At 52.0% G+C, this 25429-nt stretch overlaps 1 protein-coding gene across 12 annotated transcripts in view; it reads right to left on the bottom strand.

Moving 5' to 3' along the window:
- Window positions 1-23208, bottom strand: part of MPRIP (myosin phosphatase Rho interacting protein) — a 136683-nt gene extending 113475 nt beyond the window's left edge. For 8 of the 12 annotated variants that reach the window (XR_004347252.1, XR_004347253.1, XM_032615397.1 and 5 more), the window contains exon 1: window positions 22801-23099. Coding sequence is in view for 10 of the 12 variants with exons in the window: in XM_032615397.1 (XP_032471288.1) it covers window positions 22801-22923 (123 nt within the window). In the remaining 2 variants the exon portion in view is untranslated. Of the gene's footprint in view, window positions 1-10386; window positions 10418-22800 lie in introns of those variants that run through there. The other 4 variants (XM_032615409.1, XM_032615408.1, XM_032615405.1 and 1 more) reach the window with 4 other exon arrangements.
- Between the last annotated feature and the right edge of the window lie 2221 nt (window positions 23209-25429).

The following is a 25429-nucleotide window of genomic DNA, read 5'->3' as shown; positions in this document are numbered from 1 at the left end:
TTACAACTGCATGCAAAACTACAATTATCTCAAAATAAAAAGTTTAATTTAAAAACAGTCTACAGGGCTTCCCTGGTGGCGCAGTGGTTAAGAATCCGCCTGCCAATCAATGCAGGGAACACAGGTTGGAGCCCTGGTCGGGGAAGATCCCACATGTCGCAGAGCAACTAAGCCTGTGCGCCACAACTACTGAGCCTGTGCTCTAGAGCCCACGAGCCACAACTACTGAAGCCCATGTGCCACAACTACTGAAGCCCGTGTGCCTACAGCCCGTGCTCTGCAACAAGAGAAGCCACTGCAATGAGAAGCCCATGTACCACAACGAAGATCCAATGCAGCCAAAAATAGATAAAACAACTAAATTTTAAAAATATATATTTAAAAAAAAATCTACAAACAACAAATGCTGGAGAGGATGTGGAGAAAAGGGAACCCTCTTGCACTGTTGGTGGGAATGTAAATTGATACAGCCACCATGGAGAACAGTATGGAGGTTCCTTAAAAAACTAAAAATAGAATTACCATATGACCCTGCAATCCCACTACTGGGCATATATACAGAGAAAATCGTAATTCAAAAAGACACATGCACCCCAATGTTCACTGTAGCACTATTTACAGTAGCCAGGTCATGGAAGCAACCTAAATGTCCATCGACAGACGAATGGATAAAGAAGATGTGGTACATGTATACAGTGGAATATTAGCCATAAAAAGGAATGAAATTGGGTCATTCGTAGAGACATGGATGGACCTAGAGACTGTCATACAGAGTGAAGTAAGTCTGAAAGAGAGAAACAAATATCGTATATTAACACATATATGGGGAACCTAGAAAAATGGTACAGATGAACCATTTTGCAAGGCAGAAATTGAGACACAGATGCAGAGAACAAATGTATGGACACCAAGGGAGGAAAGTGTGTGTGGGGGGATGAACTGGAGACTGGGATTGACATATATATGCTAATATGTATAAAACAGATAACTAATAAGAACCTGCTGTATAAAAAATAAATATAATAAAATTCAAACAAACAAAAAAAACCTGTTACTTCAGAATACTCCCTGCACCCACATACGAGCGTTTACCCCTGGAAGGGGACCCATCGCAGCCCCAGAGCACAGAGGCTCCAGCCACAAAAGCCTCTGCAGTCCAGAGGGGTCATGCCCAGGCAAGGCGGCCCTGCATGGCCCTCAGCTGTGCTGCATGAGCTCCACTGGCCTTTCCACCAGCTTCTCCTGAGGCCACAGGCACACATACATACACCTTCTCTGAGGCCTGTGGGCTTGACCGTGGCGAGATTCTTCAGCCCCTTTCCCCCTCGCCACGCTCCTCAGGCAGATCTGCGTTGCACCAAGGACAGCCTGATGTCTCGACTCAGGCCAAGTGGGCGGGCTGCAGGCAGGTGAAGGAGCAAACACCCTGGCTGGCTTTACACAGCGTGGTCAAGCTGCCACACGGATGCCTCCCAGACACATCCAGGCCTCTGCACACAGCTGCCCGATCACAACCAGCTCCAAGACGTCCAGAACATTACATGCTCGGCTCTCAGTTTCACCGTGCCCATCTGAGGCTCAAAGAGAGCAGACATCAGTGACAGATTTCTGCCAGGTGGTGAAGCTCACATTTCTGTCCCCTCAGACTCACCCGCCCTCAGAGTGCACAGGGCATTGAGAAAGGCAGTCAGACACGTCACACAGTATGGCACCACAGAGGGAGCACCCAAAACTATCCCTGCAGAAATGTGGGCACCACGTTCCGACCCCCCTGCTAACACCCCATCATCCTAAAGGCGCTCTACAGACTGGGGCCCCTCACTTCCAAAGCTGACCCCCCCGACACAAACACCTCTACTCCATGGACTAGGGTAATTCCCTGTCCCCTGTGCAGGTCCCCTCAAAATCCCATGCCCAGGGGACTTCCCTGGTAGTCCAGTGGAAAAGACTCCGCTCTCCCAATGCAGGGGGCACGGGTTCAGTCCCTGGTCAGGGAACTAGATCCCACATGCATGCCACAACTAAGAGTTCACATGCCACAATAAGGAGCTGCTGAGCCGCAACTAAGGAGTCCATGTGCCGCAACCAAGGAGCCAGCGAACCACAACTAAGGAGCCCGCCTGCCGCAACTAAGACCCAATTCAACCTAAATAAATAAATATTAAATTAAAAAAGAAAAAATCCCACGCCTGGGTCTTCCCTGGTGGTCCAGTGGTTAAGAATCCGCCTTCCAATGCAGGGGACACAGGTCTGACCCCTGGTCAGGGAACTAAGATCCCACATGCCGCGGGACAGCTAAGCCCGTGCACTCTAGAGCCCACATGCCACAACTAGAGAGCCTCAGCACTGCAACTACTAAGCTCACACAACGCAACTACTGAGCCCACGCAGCACAACTAAAGAGAATCCCCGCATGCTGCAACGAAGATCCTGCCTGCCACAACTAAGACCCGATGCAGCCAAATAATTAATAAATAAATAAATATATATATATTTTTAAAACGCACACCCCCTTCAAGTACAGTAACCAACCCAAAGGCAGATGCTTACTGAGAACTTCCTGGGGCTCCTCCTGCTGAGCTGCTCTTACACTTACACCTCCCCACGGAAAGAAAACCACCTCAGGTCTCTGGGCTTTGCACAGCAGTTCTCTGCGTGGAGGGCTCTTCACCACATCCTGCTGGCAACGGTCTGCTCGCCCCTAAGACCCATCTCCCAGCCCCGCGCCATCTCCATCCCTCCCGTTTCCACACCTTCGCCCAGCGAGGTGCCCAGTGCAAAGCAGGGCCGAGTGACTGGGATGAGTCAGTGGACACACTGATGCGTCACCCAACTGCTCCCTACTTGTTCTCCGGGTGCTGCTGTGAGGGCTCCCGGCCAAGGCTGGGTGAGCCCAGGCCACACCTCTGCCTTCCACACTCAGAGCCCGGTCACCGGGAGGAACCGGTCAGCCCCCGACACTGAGGGACAAACCAGCACACAGAGGAGCACGCAGACAGGCTGACCTCCAACCGTCTTTCTCCCTTTCCTGAATCCAATCCCCAACCAACACTGTGTGCGCCACGCTGGCCTCGACAAAAGGCAGAAACACCACAGGGAAGCCAGCACTCTTGGGGAGCAGCCACGCGGCCACACGTGGCAAGAAGCATGGTATTTCCATGCTCCTGCCCCCAGGAATCCCACCAGCCAGAAACGGAGCCTAAAGAAATAACACAGAGCAACAAACAGCTCCACTCACGACTTGGGAGCAACTTGCTGTCCAACAAGTCAATGGCTAAATGAATGCTGATCTATCAACTCTCTAAAATATTACACAGCAATCAGTTATAATTAATTAATTATAGATAACTATGAGGAAGTCAAGAAACCCTCTAGAGTATGAACCCACAGGACTCCCATCAAGTCAGTGCTCCCCACCCAGAGCTGGGGGCTTCTCTCTGCCTCCTGGGTGACCAGAGCCCTCTGGAAGTGTTCAGCAGAATTTCCCCACAAGCTGCTCTGAAGCTGCAATCACTCAAGGTATCAGAGATAAAAACATGAAACACATATATATAGTCCCCAAGGGGCATTCAGTCTAGTGAAGGGGACCAGGGATGTCTCCTTCAGGGAACCAAGGCAGGATGTGAAAATGTGGCCTATGATTTAAAAATACAGCAGGACTGAGTAAGATTGAGAGTCAACAAGAAAACAGCTATCGTGCTCACTGTTGGGATCATGAACAACTCTTGGGGGGTTTTGTCTGTTTACTTAACATCATTTTTTGTAAACTAATGCTACTATATAGCACTTAGCAGATTTTTTGTTTTAATTAATTAATTTATTTATTTTAGTTATTTTTGGCTGCGTTGGGTCTTCGTTGCTGTGCGCCGGCTTTCTCTAGTTGCAGCGAGCGGGGGCTACTCTTTGTTGCAGTGCACCGTCTTCTCATGGTGGTAGCGTCTCTTGTTGCAGAGCACCGGCTCTAGGGTGCACAGGCTTCAGTAGTTGTGGCTCGCGGGCTCTAGAGCGCAGGCTCAGTAGTTGTGGTGCACGGGCTCAGTTGCTCAGCAGCATGTGGGATCTTCCCGGACCAGGGCTCAAACCCATGTCTCCTGCATTGGCAGGCAGATTCTTAACCGCTGCACCACCAGGGAAGCCCCTAGATGTTATTTTTTAAAAGGAAGGGCAGATGTTTGACTGCCCATGCATGCACGCCTTCTGATACAGCCTTGATCATTCCCGGCAGAAGATGAGGTTAGGGAACCCCTGTACTGCACTCTCCACCAACATGACCTAACAGTTCTGGGTAGTCAGTGTAAAGACCCCGGCCTGGGAGCCAGGAGGCCCAAGTTCAAGTCCTGGTTCCTTGACTTCATCATTGTGTAGCCCAGAACAAGACACTATGGCTGTGAATCTCAGTTTCAACATCTACAATAAAAGGAAAAAATATATATCCTTGCCATTAAAAAATTTTTAAATGACATCAGACACAAACACACACTGAGTCACTGAACAATCAATGCCTGAGAGTCAGGGACATAAATCCCAGCATCTACTCAGGCCCATGCACACAGCTGGTGTGTAGAGGCCAGCAGCGCTCAGCGGAATGAACCCCAAGTGTGAAGGGAAAGACTGTAAAGTATTCAAGGCCAGTCCAGATGGACCCCAGGAATCCTGACTCTGAGGGGAGGGGCAAAGCATGCAAACCCCACACAGGCTCCCGCACACAAGCCTGAACATATAACCTCCAAGCACAATGACCATCCCCATGAAAGTTCTTCAAGAACAATCTCCAAGCAGCCTTGAAGAAGGATCCATACCTATGGGGGCCAGTATCCCAGCTTCAGGGAGATTCCTGGGGCAAAGATTTCTCTGGGCCCGATGTGGGGGGTTGAGCAGCTGCACTCAAGCATGAGGTGAGGGCAAATGGCCCTTTGGTAGAGGATTCACTGAAAGATCTATGGGCAGAAGGTGTGTAAATTGCAGCTAATACATCTTCTGTGGTTTTGAGGTTGGTTCCTTGACCTTCTTTTCCACAAAAGAGTTTCTGTGGAAACGCTTCCACACTCATAGCAAACAGGATGTATAATATTTTCTGCATTTCAATTCCAAAAGGAGAAACGATGCCTGGGTAGCAGCCGTCTGGCCATCTTTACAAGCTTGTAAATCATGGGAGATTCCAAGGTTGCCTGTCTCTTCTGGGATGTGTAGATGTTAAGTCAGTAAAAGGAAATGTGAGCACATGTCCAAGTCAGTCTGAGGCCTTACCCCCGCCAAAACCTCGCTGTGTCCTGGCCACCCAAAGACCACTTCATCCAAGCACACCGCAGAGGGAGGCCTGTCAGCAGAGCTTGTGCCCACCTGCCCGACCCACGCCTGGGTTAGCACACACCTCTACAGGCCAGTAGGGCCAAGACCCCAGGAACGTGGGGCTTCTCTTTTAGAACAAATCCGTCAGGGCCAACCAGCATCACCCATCACTGCAGATCCCTCAAGAGGCCACACCAGGCTTCTCCCAATGCCACGTGGACCAAACTGTGTTGGAACTCGTCTCTAAGCCTTGTCCAAGGTGTCTCAATCAAGCCCTGGAGAATACTGTCCTATTGCTTTACAGACATTCAGTTCTAGACCCAAACTACATTCCTCCATGTGGGCACCACCTGCCGGCACGAGCGCCCAGGGCCTGTCATCTGCCTCTGAAAGTCAGGAGAGGACCGTCAGCCGCTGCGAAGATACGCACAATCGTGGGGCAGCCACCGTATGCAACTCAGTGCCATCAGGGCCTAGGGTGAAGCCCAGCTTCCGAGAAAGAAAAGCATCAGGTATGTGGCCCTGAAGAAACACGTTCCCTCTGAGTGAGCACGTGGGAAGTCTGCTTGAAATGCCCATCGGTTTGCTCTGTTAGTCACAGCTGTCCCCACTGTCACCACAGCCAACGCTCACGGCTTACGAGGCGGGTCACTGCTCCAGGCACTTCACGTCATGTACCCTGTGCCACTCTTCCATTTCACATACAAGGAAAGCACAGTGTCTAAGTGGGTGTGAGTCAAGGCCACCTGGCCCCGTATCTTGCCTTTAACCTCTCGACACCGCCCATCAGTGAGCCACTCCCAAAAGTAAAGGCTGGTGCCATCCCAGCAGGACGCACGTTCCCAAGTGGGTGACTCTCCTTGGGGGTCTAGTCCTGACCAGCACCTCACTCAGGGCCTCCCCTAGACATCCCTGCAGCTGAGGCCTGGGGCCTGTGTGTAGTGCCAAGGCACGGTCCCCGTAAGGAGTTCACTAGAGGATGAACCTCCACAAACCACCCTTCATGGAGCCGCCCACCCAGCTTGGCCAGGCACTACGGGCTGTGAAGGCATTTGGGGAGTGGACAGAGACCATGGGGCTCTTCTCCAGAAGGAGGAGTCTTTCCTACCTGTGGATGAAAGACGTAAGTGTGAGCACAGGCTCCCACCTCCACCCAGAGAAAGTAGAGCCTCAAATGTAGAGTAACCCTGTACATTTATCATCCAAACTGGGATACTTTGGGGAATGAGTAGGGAACCTACTAATTACACAAGGACATGTGGCCCAGAAGAAAGAAACTTATAAGAAATGCAGTTTACCCATCTTTGCTGTCAAATGTCAGGATGCCAAGACAACAAAGCCACTGAGAATACCCACAATGAGACAAAGACACAAAAACTGGAGCTAAGGGTAAGGAACTCAGCACCAGGGAGCACAGAGGAGGGATCTGGGAGAGACCTCCGTGAGGAGCCAGCAAAGGCAACCTCAGAAATGGAGGTCAGGGGACATGCGACAGGGAGGCCGGCTGGCATGTGCAGAGGCCCACACTTCCCTCCAGAGGCCGCCAAGCCTCACCCACTGCCTCGTGCCGCCCACCCGGCAGCATGTTATGGCACGGGGTTCCAAGGGGAGAGGGCACACCCCCAAAATACCATAAGGCCCAGTGTCTTTGGGGGCCCCCTCCTCCAGAGCTCTAAACCTCGAGATAAAGTCCCACCCTTCAGCCAAATCAGAAGTAGCACTGGGTGGAGACAAAGACAATAAATACTTGGTGAAACAATAAACCGAACTCCAAATAAAGTTATCTGATGGCCAGTTGCTTTCAGCACAGAACACGTCCACGCTGCTGCCACGCAGCTGCCACGCACTTGACCACGGCTGAGCCCCAAGCTGTGCGTGCACAGACACGCACACGTGGGTGTGAGAGGGCGAGGCCAACACCATGCCCGTCCAGCGTGCTCCTGGGGGCCTGGGGTAACCAGGACAGAGCGCAGGACGGAGGTAGAATCTGAGGTGTTAGCTACTCATGGGTAGCAGATGTCAAACCAAAAATGACAAAAAGACAGGAAACAAAGATGTCAAATAAAGGTTTGGCAAAATGTGAATTACAGGGACTTCCCTGGTGGCGCAGTATATAAGACTCCACACTCCCAGTGCAGGGGGCCCAGGGTTTGATCCCTGGTCAGGGAACTAGATCCCACGTGCATGCTGCAACTAAGAGTTTGCATGCCACAACTAAGGAGCCTGCCTGCTGCAGCTAAGACCCGGAGCAACCAAATAAATAAAATATTAAAAAAAAAAAAAATCCACCTGCCAATGCAGGGGACACGGGTTCAAGCCCTGGTCTGGGAAGATCCCACATGCCACGGAGCAACGAAGCCCGTACGCCACAACTACTGAGCCTGCACTCTAGAGCCTGTGAGTCACACCTACTGAGCCCGCGCACCTAGAGCCCGTGCTCCACAGCAAGAGAAGCTGCTGCAATGAGAAGCCTGCGCACTGCAACAAAGAGTAGCCCCTGCTCACCACAACTAGAGAAAGCCCACAGGCAGCAACGAAAACCCAACGCAACCAAAAATAAATAAATTTTTTTAAAAAAATGTGAATTACAAGCACAAACCAAAAACGGGGGGAGGGGGGTGCGGGTAATGACTGTTTTGGTGTATTTTTGTAATAACTTACTTTTTTGAGATATAATTCACATACCATACAACTCACCCATTTAAAAGTGTACAAGTCAATGGTTTGTAGTGCATCCACCACCATAATCAAATCTATCCCAAAAAGAAGCCCTGTATACTTTAGCTATCATTCCCCACAAACTCCCCGCTCCAGTCCCCAGCAACCACTAATCTGCTTTACGTCTCTACAGGTTTGCCTAGTCTGGACGCTTCACATGAATGGAATCAGATAACACGTGGTCTTTTGTGTCTGGCTTCTCCCACTGAGCGGATGTTTTCGATGGTCATCCATGCTGTAGTTGTTGGTTGTACCACACTCCTTTTCATGGCCAAGTAATATTCCATTGTGTGGATGGACCACATCTGTTTATTGATGACACTGGGGTTGTTTTCCCCTTTTGGTGGCTGTGAACATTCATATCCAAGTTTGGTGACTGTTGTTAAAACTCCTTTAGGAGAGACCAAAGAGGTAAACACCACATGTCATGTGAAGTCTGAACAATTAGCTCTTCAAAAGCTGCAAAGGGAAAAGGGTTGAATGGGGTGCTGCAAGGGAGTCCTGAGAGGCTCCTTGAAAGCAGACTGGGGGGCAGCAGCCCCAACTGCTCAGATCAAGCTCAAGATGGAAGCCTCCACGTGCCGGCCACACACGGGCTGGACAGGGCGGGGCAACCAGTGCACAAGAAGGGGCAAAGAAATATTTTCTTTAACAGAGGTCTAAAAGGTCTAAGTCTATGTCTATGGGGATATCTTCTCATCTAACATTAAAGACGCTGAAATTCCGGGACTTCCCTGAGGGTCCAGTGGTTAAGACTCCACGCCTCCAGTGCTTCCACTGCAGGGGGTGCGGGTTCAATCCCTGGTTGGGGAACTAAGATCCCACATGTCGTGAGGTGCAGCCAAAAATTTTTTTTAAAGAAAGACAACTAAATTCCTGCCAGCTACCAAATCCAAGGGGCAGGACCCGGCTAAGGAGCACTTTAACCCCAAAGAGAAGAGGTAATTTTCCTCCTCCAAGGAAAATCCTGAGGGTTGATCCAAGCTTCTTCCCCCAAAATAGAATTTAAAAATCCCTACTGTGTCACCGGAGACCTCTGGGGGCCTCCGAGACTCTCATGAATCCCCCTCCCACCAACATGCTTCAAGGGCGCAGGACTCGACTGACCACCGACTGACCGTCACTCCAAGAGCGAGGAATCCTAATCTCCCTCTCCACCCTGACTTCCCACCCAAGCCCCAACCCTGTGCCTCCAGGGTCTCGGAATGTGTCAAGCAGCACTAGGGGAAAAGAGCGAGGTCACCTTGCCTTCTGGCTGCCGAGCAAACCAGCGGCAGAGCCCGAGGAGGACTGCCTGCCCGCCCTGCTCCGCAGTCCTCAGCCACCTCTCACGCCACACTTCACGGTGGCACCAGCCCCAGCACTGCAGGCTCCATCCTAAAACCTCTGGTCATCTCCACCCCTCCCTCCTGAGAGCTGCAGAGCCCAGTGGGGAGATGTGACAGCAAAACAACTTCTCCAAGCCTCAGAATAAACATTCCCTGTGTGTCACGTCGAGTCCCCACCACATGCCGTGTGCCTTACCCATACTTTCTTTATTCCACGGAAAGCCCTTGGCAGCAGGAGGCAAGGGTGGCTGCTTATGACCCCCGCTCCATCCTCTACCCGCCCCAGCACTCTGAGCACCGCCTGGGGCTCTGCCCGTCCTGACAGACGTCCTCACTGCCGCTCCCGTGAGGCATTCGGGGCCTTCAAGCAAATGGCCCAGCTTGAGCCAGACCAGTGGTCCTCAAAGGGATGGCCCTTTTAAGGGGGCCGAGACCCTTTTAAAGGGTCCATGAGCCAAAACTATTTTTACAAAAATGTTAAGTCATCATTTGCCCTTTTTGCACTCATTCTTTCACTAGCATATAGGCTTTTCCAGAGGCTACACGACAGGATATCACAACAGATCATGTGCAAAAGATATGAGAATCCAGCTGTCTTCCATTAAGATAGATGGTACAGAGATCCGCAAAAGTAAAATGATGCGACTCTTCTAAACAAAACTTTTTTTGTTTTGGAAAAGTTATTTTTCAGAATATACCTGTTATTTATGTGAACATGTAACAAGTTTATTTTATTTTTTAATGAATTAATAAAACTTTTTCAATGTCTCGTTTTAATTTCTCATACAGTAAATACCATTGGATGTAACCGACATAAACAAAAGCCCTTTGAAGACCTCAGTAATCAAAAGCATAAAGGGGCCCCAAAACAAACAGTCTGGGAACCACTGACCTAGCCAGCCGCCCCACCCCCAGCCCAGCCCATCCTCAGATCAGCCCTCCTGGTTCTCGGGGGCCCTGCTCACACGCTGGCTCTGTCAGCCCAAACACACAAGCCTTCAGGTCTGTCTCCAGGTCTCCACACGGAGTCCTTTCTCCTCAACAGCACTACCTTAACGGGTCGCATCTCATACCAGACTTGCCCCCAGCAGCTGCCTTAAGGTCCATCTGGAACTGGAAGACTCCTGCACACATCTGGGCAGGGAGACCTTCCTCTTGAGAGGCGAGCCTCTGCATGGAGAGGAAGTCTGCAGAGGGGGCTGGGCCCAACAACGGGGCAACACCTACTTGTGGTCCCCTCCCCTGGATCCCAGCATCTGGGAGGCTGACACAGCAGAAACACCAGCACCTCGAACATTCAGCAGGAAGGCTGCACCTATGCTGTACACACACGCCACTGAAGTTCTTCCGTATATATCAAATATTTCATTCTATTAACAAATTTTAATGCAAGGGTTAGAGTCAATCAGCGGTTTTCAAACAGTGCTTCAGGGCCACTGCAGACCATGGGGTGGGGCAGGCGGCTGGGGAACCATCCCTTCCCCCCGCCGGGGACTTCACATGGGCAAGTTCCGCGTTCCATTTCAAGGGGCTCCATGCTCCATGGCTAAAGAAATAAAGTTTGAAAACTGGTAATAAGAGTAGTAAACAGGGGCTTCCCTGGTGGCGCAGTGGTTGAGAGTCCGCCTGCTGATGCAGGGGACGCGGGTTCGTGCCCTGGTCTGGGAAGATCCCACATGTCGTGGAGTGACTGGGCCCGTGAGCCATGGCCGCTGGGCCTGCGCGTCCGGAGCCTGTGCTCTGCAGCGGGAGAGGTCACAACAGTGAGAGGCCCGCGTAACGCAAAAAATAAAAATAAAAAGTAGTAAACAGGCCAGATCCGGTCGGAGACTGGCTCTCAGCAGCTCCTCTGCACCTCACCACCCTGGGGTGCACCGGTGTCTCCCTACACGGCCTGGCCTTCAGCTCCCACGCCCCCTCGGCCCCCTTCCCCACAACTCTGAAGCCCCAGCTTAGCTCCTTCTCGGCAGCTAGGCTGATACTCAGGAGGGAGCAGAGCTCCAGGTGGCTCAGCCAGCCCTGTACACGGGCTCAGCGCCTCTGCCACAGACCCCAGGTCCCCATCCCAGGCTCCTCCACCCGCCCAGCACCGTATCTGCCCGCCCACCCCACAGTCCGCAGTGCTGAGGTCTGGCTTAACGCGCCGCTTCCCAACGCGGCTCACGACAGAATTCCACGGGACCCAACAATTCCTCCCCTGGTTTCCACCTAGAAGAGCTGAAAGGAGGGTTAGACAGAAGTGTGCATGTGGGTGTTCACAGCAGCACTAGTCACAACAGCCAGAAGGCAGGACAGCCCAAGGGTCCATCTACAGACAAAGAGATAAACAAGATGAGCTATGCCACATAATGCAATACTCGGCCAGAAACAAGCAGCGAACACAGGTTCATGCTACCACATGAACCCTGAAAACATGCTCGGTGCAAAAAGCCAGACAAAAGGGGTCACAATTTCTACGATTCCATTTTGGTGAAATTTCCAAAAGAGGTAAATCCATAGGGAAGAAAAGCAGATTGGTGGTTGCTGAGGATGGGGGTAGGGAGTGGAGCCTAGCTCTTCAATAGTAATGGCGTGTTCTCTTGGGGTGATGAAATGTTTTAAATTACAGAGTGCTGGTGAATTTAGCATATTGTGAATGTGCTAAACACAACTGAACAGTACACTTTATTTATTTTTGGTTGCGTTGGGTCTTTGTTGCTGCACGCCAGCTTTCTCTTGTTGCAGCAAGCGGGACTACTCTTGTGGTGTGCAGGTTTCTCACTGTGGTGGCTTCTCTTGTTGCGGAGCACGGGCTCCAGGCACACGGGCTTCAGCAGTTGTGGCGCACAGGCTCAGTAGTTGTGGCGCATGGGGTTAGTTGCTCCGTGGCATGTGGGATCTTCCCAGACCAGGGCTCAAACCTGTGTCCCCTGCATTGGCAGGTGGATTCTTAACCACTGCGCCACCAGGGAAGTCCTGAACTGTACGCTTTAAAGTGATTAATTTTACGTCCCATGAATTTTACCTCAAAAAACCAAGAACAAACAAAAACCCACACGCAGACCTCACTAGATCTCAGGCCCAGAGACAGGAGGGCACGAGGCCGCCGGCCTGCTGGCCATCCTCCCTCCCACGCTCCAGCTCAGCTGCCCACTCACCCCTCCGCCCACACACATGCCCTGCAAGCCCAGCCCACGCCCAGGGCTCCTCCCTGGACGGCAGCAGCTGCAGGAAGAGGGGAAAGGGACACTTTCGAAAGCCCCTTCCCTGTTTGGGCTTGACAAGGAGCCGATGGCCGTGGAACTTTTGGAACATGATGCCACTTGTGGCAAAGGGAGGAATGCTAGAGAATGCGTGGGGACTAATTTCTGAGGCAATGGCTTTGCAGGAAAAATATCACACCCTGTCCCTCAAAAAGCTGTGCTTCCTATAAAGTAACAGGTAGGACAGGAAAGTCCAATGGAAGGAAAAAAAAAAAAAGAGACAGGAAATTTAACAAGTTCAGCCCAAGCCTCATCCTCCAGCCCCACCCTTCCCAGCACATATACCCCTGGCAGGGCAGCCCCTGGCTGCTAGACACGAGGGGCCAAGGGACACACACAGCTAGAGATCTAAGGTCCAGAAAGCCTACTTGAGCCCACCCAGGTCCACAAGGGGAACAGTGGGAGGAGGCCAAGTCAGACTATCTGGGTTTGCGTCCCACCTCTGCCACTTGCTGTGTCACCCCCGGGCAAGTTCTAGGACCTCTTTCTATCTCAGTTTTCTTATCTCTCTACTTCATAAGGATGTTATGAATATAAATGAGTTAACAGTGGCCTGGCACACAGCAGTTATTGTTAGCTATGAATGCCACCACTGACCACTGCCACAATAAATAATCTCAGAGCACATCAACTGCTCCTTCGATTTAAGTATAGAAAGCCACACCAGACAAGGCTGCATGGCCAGCTCGCTGGCCCAGTTCCCAGGAAGATCCTCTAAGCTCACAGGGTTTCTAGGAGGGAACGGAGACGTGGGGATGAGAGTCAACGGGCTGTGTGCCAAGATGGCATCTGCCTGTTAGAAGAGCTTGCTCACAGGCTCTCGCAAGGAGCCACATCTGCTTGTTTAGACCCCACGGAACGCTCCACCCCCTGGAAGAGTGTGTGATCTGTAAAGGATGTGGGACAGCAGGGGAGGAAGCTGGAGAACCCACCTGCCAGCTGAAGTGAGTTAATCAATGCTGGTGACCAAACGGCCTGGCCAGACCTCCTGCTCACTGCCCAGTGATTCAGGACTGGGCCCAGGCTGCTCTCTACCCTCCTCTGCCCATTTCCCCCAGGCCCACGGGCAAGAAAACTTGGATTCCCAGACAACTGCTCCCAGGGACACCAGCAGGATAAGCAGCTTCTCTTAACCCTCTCCCACCTTGCTGATGGCCACTCAGACACTTCCATGCAAAGTGACTTCTGAAATCGGGATGTGCCACTGCCATTCACGGGACTTGCACTGTGCACTTCTCTGGGCTTGGCAGGTGCTCAGGGGTGGCTGTCACGCTGGCTGTTGGCCGCTGGAGCAGCCCACACCCTCTAATGGTAAGTCTCAGCCTGATGGTACCTGGCCTCTTCGCTTTTTTCGGGGGGGGGGGGGGGGGGGGGCCACGCTGCACGGCCTATGGGATCTTAGTTCCCTGACTAGGGATCGAACCCATGCCCCCTGCAATGGAAGTGCAGAGTCTTAACCACTGGACCACCAGGGAAGTCCTGCCTCTTCGCTTCTTATACTCTAAAAATTCTTAAAATCAGTTCACTCTTTACACTTAAAGAGTTCTGAAAATCAAACCCACATAAGGAAACCCACAAGGCCCTTCCAATCCCTCGGGGCTGACGTGGGGAAGCTGCTAGGGTGATGCCAAGCAGCTCGCAGGAGAGTAGGCGGCCTGGGCCCCTGCTCTGTGGGCACAGGGCAGACAGAAAGAGAGTCTGAGGGCCAGCCATCCCACGTGCTAGCACCTCGCCACAGAGGTGGCTCGCCTCTCTGGGTCAGTGCTGATGAAACGAAGCCCGTATACTGAGCGCCCACTACACACGCAAGCATTCACAGATGTGGCACTCTTGCTATTTCCTGCATCTTCCACCATCCTCACAGGCGCCCACAGACATGGATCTTGTTGCAGCCCCCGTTTTCAGAGGAGGGATGCAGACTCTTAAATTCTGGGTAAGTTGCTCAAGCAGCAAAAGACCCAAATCTGAGCTGAAAGCCCCCTCCCTCAACCCTCCTATTCCCTTACCTGAGCACGTGTAACTGTGTCAGATTTCTAGGTCAGAGCGGTCCCTAAGCGGAAGACCCGCCAGCCCCAGGTAGACAGGCTCTGAGTGCGGCACCCGGGAGACCTGGACTCTTTCTCTGGTTCAGCTGGGACTCCCAGCAGCTGCTCCCCCTCCCAGCCCCTTTAGCTGTGGGCCAGGATACTAGGAGGGGAGAGACGGGACCGCAGGTGCACATGGAGTCTCCCCAGTCTGCCTGTTCCAACCAGTGTTTTAGGACCTAGGGATCAAGGACACAACTACTTCCTGATTCTGAATCCTCAGGGGAAAACAGTGCTTCCTGTTCAGGGCTGCACCAAAGATGTGGTCACTGCAACAGGCCAGCAGCCTGTCCAGGGGACGTGAGACACCCCAAGGCTGAGATGTTAGGACCTGCGGGAGGACCTGTAAAATGCTCTGCCTGCCCCATGCGCCCCCAGCAACCAAGGAATCCAAGTCAGGGTAAGGCCCTGTTTCTGACAGCAAAGGTTAATGCATGTTAGCAGACACAGGGAGGGCCAAGAAAAACTTTGAAAAAACCCACACTGGCCTTCCTGTGACCTAGGCTGCACCTCCCTGGGTCTCAGTGGCTCCACCTGCTAATGGGGACAATCCTTCACCTGCTCAAGGGTGGGAGGATCCCCCAGCCCCTCAGGCCCCTCCTCCCAGGGGAAGGAATTAGAGCTCCATTAAACAGCTCTAACTCAGCTTGCAATACCCCAGCCTCCTACTGAAACAGTACCACGTTAACAAGTCAAAGCGGCCTTGCCAGGAGGAGGGAGGGCAGGTTCCCGGCCGCACACCATGTGGCACACAGCCCCATCCGCAGGCAGCTCCGTGACCTAGGGCAGGCACCCAACCTCTCTGAAACTCGACGTCCCCTACACTCCACAGGTGGCCACGTTGCCACCAGCCCTGCTCGCCTCCCCAGCCGCCGGCGGTGGAAGGAAGTCACGGTACACACAACACCTGATCCAGTGCGAAGCAGGCTCAGGAGGACTCCACAGGCCCGTCCACTCACTCTCACCGCGAGCTGCCCCAAGGACCGGGCAGGACACCGTCCAGCGCAGCACACACACCAAGCTGAGCGAGGGGAGGAAGGAGCTGGAAGGGTTACAGACTCCAGGCAAGAACCAGGCTGTGGTTTCATGTGAACTAGGATGACCCTGACTGAGAAAACCAGCAAGTGGTTTGGAAGATTCTAGCTCCAGGCTCCAGAAACAAAATGGCAGCGAATCAATCCTCTGGCTCTCTCGCCTCCAAAGGAAGTGACAGTATAATGGGAGTCGTGGGGATGGGCATTCAGGGGTCCCATCCCAGGGCAGCTGTGAAAGAGCCGCAGACAATTTCACAGAGTCTCAGCTGCTCAAACTGAAGGGACCACGAGATCTAGGGCAGAGTTTTCAAACCTGCCCCTCGCAGACCTCAGAAATGACTGGAGGTCCCATGGGTGGGAAACAGATGGCTGAGAGGCCAAGCTCTGACCCCGTGTCGCCCAGAACAGTGTCACTTTTTCTGTTTCATACACAATATTTCTGTATGAGATTCCTTTGAGTAAAAGGCCCCGCAATTTAAAGTTTGAAAACCACTGACCTGGTCCAACCATGTCGTTTCAGATGAGAAAGTGATGCTTGGAAGAGTGAGTTTCCAAGGATAAACGAAAAGCCTGTTTTCTCAGATTAAATGCTGCGAAATTGGCACCCAGTGCTCACCACGCCTCCCTGTGTGCCTCGCTCCCCCACAGGACGAGGATGTGGGCAGTAGGATATCACTTCCCTCTTGTCTCTTTTCCCTGATTGCAATGCTCTCTCCTCTCCTTTAGTCTAGCGGGCAGCTTGGGAACAATTTAAAGATAACTATTCCAAGTCAAATTTATTTCAGCTACACAACATCAGGGTCCTCGTGATCAGGCGAGAGCAGATCTGCTCCCCACAGGAGAGACCGTCATTATGCTTCTTGGAATATTAATTACCACAAAGGGGGTTCAGGAGTCTCCATCCATTCCATTAGTGGACCACTCCCTGTGTATAGAATGTGGGCACCTGCTTTACAGGTGGGAAACCAAGGCCGGGAGAATGTAAGTAACCTTTCTGGGTCACACTGCCACGTTTGTGCCAAGAAGAGAACACAGGTCGTCGACTGTAGTCCTTCTGCGTGGCAAGGGCACAGGAACTCAGAAAGAAAGGTCAAGTAGCAGGCTAGAACACAGGGAAAAAGGCAGCTAGGATACAGCTGCAAAACACTCAGCAAATACAAAGGGTTGTGCAGAATGCAGTCACCACGTCCTGCCATGTGCCTGGAGGGACATGTAAGCCTGTCCCCACCCCCCCACCCCGGGCTCTCATTCACTCCCCACAGCATAGGTCCACTAAGCCCTGACCAGCAAACACCCTTCTCTCTTCTGCCCTGCAGGGAGTAGGGATCAGAGCCCCAGAGCTCTAAAACACAGTAAAAGGAGTCACCAAAAAAGAAGTGACATTCAAAGAAAGAACCCCCTGAAGTTGGCAAAAAGACATCAAAAGGGGGATGCAAACAGGAGTAACAGCACGAGAGAGCCAACATTCCAGGAATCCGAATGCAGGCCAAGGAGAAAAACCCACAAGCGCAGCCTTCCCACCCTGGACTTCCCCCAAGGGTCTCAGGCCAGGCCACTGCAGCCAGAGCCGCCCCATCCACCACTGTAGGCACCAGCCACACGTGGCTACCGAGCACTGGGAAAGTGGCTAGTCCGGACCAAAGGTGCTGTAAAGGTAGAAATGTATATAACAGCTTTGTTACGTGTTGAAATGATAATATTTTGGATACGTTAAATAAAACGTAAAGTTAATTTCACCTGTTTCTTTTTACTTTTTAAATGTGGCAACTAGACAATTTTAAATTACATATGTTGCTCGCATTACACTTCTATTGGGCAGGGCTGGTCTAACCCAGGGGGGTTGGCAAGCTATGTATGCTCGTTCCATTGACCAAATCTAGCCCATTGGCTATTTTTTTAAGGTCTCAAAACCAAGAATGGTTTTTACATTTTCAAAGAGTTATATAAGTACCTACTTAAATTCCTTGATTTTTCCTATGGGCCTGCAAAGCCTAAAATATATACTATCTGGCCCTTTAAGAAAAAATTTGCCAATCCCTTGTCTAGACTCTAGAAACAATCAGATATTCATTCCAATGACACAAGGAGCAGGGGGCAGGTTTGGAATTTGTGTGTGTGTGTGATTTTTGCACGTTTATTTTTTTTAACTGAGATAAAATTCACATCACATAAAATTAACCACTTTAAAATGCGTAATTCAGTGGCATTTAGTAATTTCCTCATGTTATATAAACAGCATCTCTATCTAATTCTAAAACATTTCATTACCCGAAAACAGAACCCCAACCCCATTAGCAGGCACTCCCCATTCCCCCCTTACCAGAACCTTGGCAACCACTAACTTGCTTTCTGTTTTTACAGATTTACCTGTTGTAGACATTTCATATAAGTGGAATCATACAGTATGTGACCTTTTGAGTCTGATTCTTTTCACTTAATATCATGTTTCTGAGGGTCCATCATGTTGTAGCATGTCTCAGTACTTCATTCCTTTTTATGACTGAATGATATTCCATTGTATGGATTAGACCACAATTTGTTGATCTATTCATCCACTGATCAATATTTGGGTTGTTGCTACTTTTTAGATATTGTGAATAGCACTCTTACAAACATATGCACAAAACTATTTGTTTGAATACCTGTTTTCAATTCTTTGGGGTATACGCTAGCAATGGAATCACTGAGTCATACGCTAACTGCTCTGATGAACTGCCAAACTGACTTCCACAGCGGCTGTACCATTTTACATTCCCACGAGCAATGCACAAGGGCTCCAATTTCCCCACATTTTCACCACACTTAATACTTCCCCTTTTCTACTAAAGCCATCCTAGTAGGTGTGAAGTAGTACCTCATTATGGTTTCAATTTGCATTTCCCTAATGACTAATGATGCTGACCATCTTTTCATGTGCTTATTGGCCATTTGTAAGGTCTGGAACTTCTGACACACCCCTTGCCAAACTATCTACCAATCTGTGAATAATCACAAATCTTCTAAAAAGGGTGGGCATGGAATCTTCCCATTGTTTCTGAGATGAATGTTAAGTCAAATAAAGAAGTTCCATACCATGGAACTTCCAAGAAAGTCACAGGAACAAAGGGAAATGATGAAATGATTGACTGAAATGACTGATGAAATGATTCACTGAGGCCAGCTCCTGGCCCACCCACCTCTATGTCTGGGATTCCTACACCAAGGCCCCAGCAGTCCCAGCAGCGGAGTATGGACACAGCAAGGGGCAGAATTAGACCAGGAGGGCTGAGGGGGAACAAAGAAGGACTGAAGAGCTGGGAAAGATCAAGACCGACCTGCTCATTCTCCAGGAGGGAGAGACAACCCAGTCAAGGTCCCACAACAAAACAATGCTAGACCAGGGACTAGAACTGAAGTTTGGTGACTCCTTCCACAAAAAGTGATTCCTAATAGTGCACAAGTCAGCAGGAGAATGAGACATCATGTCAGGTCAATACCCACCAGGAACCCAGGCTGGGACGAGGACCTGGAAGCCAAGAACCCTAGCTCCAGACCTGCTGCTCTGCTCCCTCTATTCTCATTTCACTCTACACAGCCTCCTGAGTGACTCCATTCACTCCCATGACATCAGAATTCCCACCTGGCCCCACCCCTCCTCCAGCTCTAACCGCCTACTGCCTTAAGTGGGTGACTCCATCTAAGGACCAAATTGGACCTCCACCTCCTCCAAGTCAAATTTACCACACTATTTTTACTCCTCCCCGCTCCCTCCAATCTACTCCAAATCTGCTATTCTCAACTGCCATTAAGGGTACTTTTATCCACCCAGGTTTCCTCAATCCCCACTCCGATCAACTGCTAATATCCTGTCCCTGGTGTCTGACGACTCCTTTCCCTCCTGGCCAGCACTGACCTAGAGATCTTTACTGACATTTAACTGGACTTCTTCAAGAGCATCTATTAGAACTTCTGCCTTTAGCCAGAATTATCTTCCTAAAACACAAATCCAATGGATTAAAAAGCTAAGCATAGGAAATTCCCTGGAGGTCCAGTGGTTAGGACTCCACGCTTTCACTGCCAAGGGCCTGGGTTCGATCCCTGGTCAGGGAACTAAGGTCCCACAAGCCATGCGGTGCAGCCAAAAACCAAACGAACAAGCAAAGCTAAGCATAAAAATAACTATAAAAGAACTAAGAAAAACATCAGAGACTATTTTATAACGTTGGAAAGAACACCTTCATAAGAATGAGAATAAAACTACAAACTATAAACGAAAATATGGAAATTAAACTGTCATATTTAAAACTACCACATGAGAAAGAGAAATGACCATACAATTAAAGACAATGTATGACAGGTGCCAGATTAACATCTAGAGCAGGAGTCGGCAAACCATGGCTCACAGGCCGATCCTGCCAGCTACCTATTTTTGTAAATAAAGTTTCACTGGAAAGAGCCATACCCCTTAGTGTATGTCTTGTATACAGCAACTTCACACATCGGCTTTTGTGCTACAATGGCAAAGCTACATAGTAGCCACTAAGATCTTAAGGCCCACAGGCTAAAATATTTACTATCTGACCTTTAGGAAAAGTTTGTGGACCGCTGACCTAGAGTATATACAGAAGCTCCTACAAATCAATGGTGGGGGGGCCCTAACCCGATAGAAAAATGAGCAAATAATATGAAAATCCACGAAAGAACAAAATATATTCAATAAATACTACTAAAAGAGGCTTAATCTCACTGGTAACTAGGGAAATTATTAAAGAATTAAATCATTTGATAATACCCAATCCTGGCAATGGTATGATACAGCTTTTTTGGAAGACAATTTGGTGATTATCTGTAGAAAAAAAAAATTTAATGCACTTGATGTCAACCTAGCTATTCTATTTTTAGGTATCTGCCCCCAGAGAAATACTTGCATTCGTGCGCACACGCACATGCATTCTCGCTCTCTCTCTCTCTCTCTCACACACACACACACACACACACACACACACACACACACACACACCCCCAAAAGCAGTTAGAAAGCTGTTCGTTGAGACATTCACTGTCTATAATGACAAAACCTGGAAGTAACCTTGCTGTCCACCAATAAGGGAATGGTTAAACTATGGTACATCCCTGATGATGGTACAATGTGCAAAAAACAAGTTTGGTATGTTGATATGTATTACCATGAAAATGGCTATAAAACATCATTAAGCAGAAAAAACAAAATATACTTCAGAGCAAAAACGCACATACAGTTTAGGTTTAAATAGGTTTTTTAACTGTACTTGAGTCTGCATGTATGCAGAGAAATGCATAGGAGAAGGACTAAAGGATAAATGCCTTAAAGAGGAGGTGGCCTCAATGATCACTGATCTATCTTCCAGCCTTGATGGTCTAAAATAAGCTCAGGGTGGGAGGGGCAACAGGAAGCAGGGGCTTGAAGGAGACTGATGGGAACCGGTCGGCTGAGGTTTTCTAATGGAGCCATGAGGATGAGAGTAAGAGGCTGGGGGAGGGCCGGATGCAGGGAGCAGCAGCTACGGCTGCTGGCAACAGCCCTGAGTCTCCCTCCGTCTCTCTTCAAGAACAGTTTCTTCCTGAAAGATCCCAAGAGGTGGAAGGCTGGCCTAGTCTCTCCCAGCACAAATAACCCCACTCATTTCAGAAGCGACCACTCCACTTGTGCCCCGGAGGGCCCAGGCCTACTCCAACCCACAGTTCAACTGTGAATACAGTACAAGATTAAGGTACTTCTAAATTTGTGGCATCCCCCTCCCCACCAAACACCACTAATAATCAGCATTTTAAAACACATTCAATTCAAATATGCAGACTCCACTCTAATTCATCTAAGTTTAAGAATCGGAAAACAAGCCCTATGAGGTGTAAACACCCAATTTTGGCAGCTGCCTGGAATAACCAGAAAACTCTCTCAGAATAACCCTTGCCAAGCCAGCAACTTCCTAAATCCAAGCTTACTGTTCTGTAGGTGATTCCTGTTCATTTGTTTTTTAAACTGCAAGAAGAAAAAGCTTCATACGATGTCATGCCTTGCTTTTCACAACAGCCTAGTGAGGCAGGAGAGCCAGGGATCCCTGCTCCCAATTTAGAGAAGGAAAATAAACTATAACGAGGCAAAGGGACTTGTTCAAGGTCACGCAGCTGCAAGTGATAGCCAAGCCTAGAAGTTCAGTCCCCTGACTCCTGGTCCAGGACCCTCATGGCCACATGAACTGCTTCCCAGGGCAAGGCGTCCAGTGGAGAGGAGAGCATCTCCCTCAGAAGCCCACCACAGCCCGGCACACCACCAGGACACGGACCCTGCCGTCCTAACGCTCTGACTCCGCAGCCCTGGGTGCGGGGTGAAGCTCTGGGTCTCGGGTACCAGAAGTTTCTTTCTGGCCACTGGGGAAGGCAGCCGGTCCCAGGCCGTCACCCCTGCCCTGCCACCCACTCGGCCGGCCGTGTAAACACTTCGCAGCAAGAGAAACGGCCAGGCCGGTCCACTCCAAAGCAGCGTGTCGGTGGAAGGAGCGCCCACGACGAAGTCAGCTGGGCTGGAACGGGAAGGGGCTCCCGGCCTCGCGCAGAGGGACCAAGGGAAGCTCGTGGCGGTTGGGGGGACGGAGGCTGGGGAGAGGCCGGGGGTGGGGGGGGGCGGGGCCGGCCGGGAAAGCGGGAGTGGCCGCGCGGGGCCGCAGAGCCCAGCTCCGGAAGGGCCGGCCGGGCCCAGGACCCGCGCCGGGGGCACGCGGGACGGCCCGGCGCCGCGCTGTGGGAGGGTTTCCGCCGCCAAAGCGTGCGAAACCCCCCAGGGACGAGGGACAGAGACTCGGCCGGGAGCGGCGACCCTGGGGGCGGGGAGGCCGTGCGAGCCCCTCCCCCGCCGGCGGCCCCGGGTCGCGGCCCAGAGCGAGACCCGGACCCAGGCCGCCCCCGCCCGGTGGCCGCCGGTGGGAGAGGGCGCGGAGCCGGGCGGCCGAGTGCGGCCCCGCGCTTTGTTCCCGCGCTCGGCCGGGCGCCTCGAGACGCCGAAACGCATGAGTCACCGGGCGGCGAGCGGAGGGCGCCGCTCCGTCCCGCGGGCGCCGCTTTGTCCGCCCCGCCCGCGCCGCCCGCTCACCTGCGTCAGGTCCTCGTCGTTGAGCAGATGCGACTCGCGGGGCTTGAAACAGTTCTGACACTTGCTCTTGTTGAAGATGTTGGCCTGGAATTTCCTGCACGGGTTCTCCTTGGCCGCCGACATGGCCGGGAACGGGCTCAGGCCGGGCACCGCCGCATCCCCGGCCGCCGCCTCCAGCCGCGCACGCAGGCCGGCGCCTCACAGAGCGCGCGGCCCCCGCCGCCCGCCCGCGCCGCCGCCGCCGCCGCCGCCGCCCCGCCGGTCCCGGGCCCATGGACGCGGCCTCGCGCGCCCACTCCCACTCCCGCCGCCGCCCCGCCGATCCCCGCGCTCGGTGCCCGCGCCGCCCTCGGCCGCAGCGAAGGGGAGCGGAACGCCGGGCGCACTCCAGGGCGGCAGGCGCGCGCGAGGGAGCGACAGGCCAGCGCGCGGGGCGTGGCGGTGCGCGGGGCGGGGCCGCTTCCCGGCGCGATCGGCGGTCCGGCGGGCCAATGGCAGCGACGCGCCCTGGCTAACAAAGAAACCCCCTGGCCAATGGGAGCCGGGGGTGGGACAAAAGGCGGCCAGGCGCAAGGTAACTTGTGTAGGCGAAGTAAGGCGGGGCGTGGTGGGGAGTTCAGGCTTGGTGGACGGGCGCGCGGCCGCCGGTCCTGACAGCTGCGTGGGCGGGGCCTGCGGGAGGGGCGGGGGCCTGAAGGCGGGGCGGGCCCTGCAGGCGGAGGCGGGGGCGGAGGCGGGGACGGGGGCGGGGGCGGGGACGGGGGCGGGGGCGGGGACGGGGGCGGGGGCGGGGGGCGGGGACGGCGGGCTGGCTCTGCAAACAGTTCCTGCAACCTCGCGGTCCCGCGCCCACACGGAGACGATTAGTTTGACACCCACTATGCGCCGGCCCCGCGTGGCGGTCAGCAAGGCTACATACTGTTCCAAGTACTTGATATGCATGAGCTCAGTGAAGGCTCACGGCCTCCCCATCCCCATCCCCATCTTATGAGGGCGGACACTGAGGCGCAGAGAAGTTAAGGAGAGGGACGTAGGGTTTTGGGCGGCGGGGGGTGACTTAGAGATGTCAGCCCGGAAGAGCTGTCAGTTCTATTGCAGAAGATTAGTAAGGGCTGACGCGGTGCCAGGTACTGAGCCAGGCATTCCTGTCCCCACTACGTGCTTGAGGAAAATAAGGCTCCGATGTGTGCGTGTGCGGGGTCTACTAGGCGGGCCAACTGTCACTCCAGTCGTCCACTGTCCAGCCTCCTGGCCAGAAGACCACTTGGAGAAGACTGTAAAGGGGGCGCAGGCAGAAGGCTCAGCAGCCAAGAGAGGGGGGCTCCTTCGGGAAATTAGGGGTGGCTTCGGAGAGGAGGGGAAGTTCAAGCAGAAGGTGAGAGGTCGAGAGGGGCTGGGGTGGAGGTAGCAGAGGAAGGAGCAGGACGGACGAGGCTGAGGGATTCCCGAGGGCCAGGGCACCCCACGCCTCGGGTTCCAAGCTCGGGCGCGCGTAAAGGTCATCCTGCCGGCAGCCAGGAGTCTACCATGGGAGTTTCCAAACGGGGGGTGAACCAACTCAGCCCTCACAGAGGAGGTGACACTGAGGCATGTGTTAGTGGCAGCGGCAGCAGCTGTTGCTAAGGGAATGGAAGGTTTCAGGAGAAGCGGCAACTGCTTCCAAGGCTGTGTACTTTTCCATTGAGCATCCGGTGAACAGCCCGGGGAAGTGAGTTTCAAGTCAGTGTAAGAAAATACTTTCCTCCCAAGAGAGCTGAAGAAAGGTGGATCAAACTCCTGTGGTCTCCTAAGGGGGAAGGCCAGCTCTTGACCTTGGTTGAGTGCCTTCACCTACCTGCTGCCTCAGTTACCTCATCTACAAAATTGGCATGATTGTGTGCTCATTGTCAGCATTACGTGATATAATGCCTATCAAATATTTAGCATAATGTGCCAAAATGTTAATTGGTGAATCCAAGCAAAAGGTGTTTATTGTCCTATCCTTGCAACTTTTCTGTTGGTTTAAATTTTTGCAAAATAAAAAAGTGTGTGTGTGGTGGGGAAGACAGACAATTGCACAGAATACTCAGAAACTGACACCAATGGTGGCCTCTGGGGAGGGAGCTGGGTGGTGAGAGGTGACCTACTTTTAATTTTCACTGTGAGCCCTTTTGTTTCTTCGGATTTGATAGTGTGTGCATGTATAACTTGTTTTAAAGTAACTTTTTAAAGTCCTGCTTTGGATTTGATATTGTGTGCATGTATAACTTGTTTTAAAATAACTTTTTAAAGTCCTACCCATGCCTCAAGGCCAACTCAAAGGCCCCTTCCCTTAAGAAAATCCTTGGGGGACTTCCCTGCAGGTCCAGTGGTTAAGACTCCGTGCTTCCACTGCAGGGGCCATGGGTTCGATCCCTAGTTGGGGAACTAAGATCCCGCATGCCACATGGGGTGGCCAAACAAATAAATAAAAAGAAAAAAGAAAATGCTTGGCAGGTTCCGCTCAAGTCAGCGGACACATCCAGTGCCTGTCTTGAATGGCAAGGGTCTGCAGCTGGGGAAATAAAGAGGCATTTGATTCGGGCCTGCCTGGGAGGAGCTCACACTTGAGCAAGCGGAGACAAATAAGAACGGAGGGCAGATGGACAAA

Source organism: Phocoena sinus, chromosome 20 (genome assembly GCF_008692025.1).
Source record: "Phocoena sinus isolate mPhoSin1 chromosome 20, mPhoSin1.pri, whole genome shotgun sequence".
Classification (NCBI taxonomy): Eukaryota; Metazoa; Chordata; class Mammalia; order Artiodactyla; family Phocoenidae; genus Phocoena; species Phocoena sinus.
This window is presented reverse-complemented; position numbering and strand designations above follow the sequence as displayed.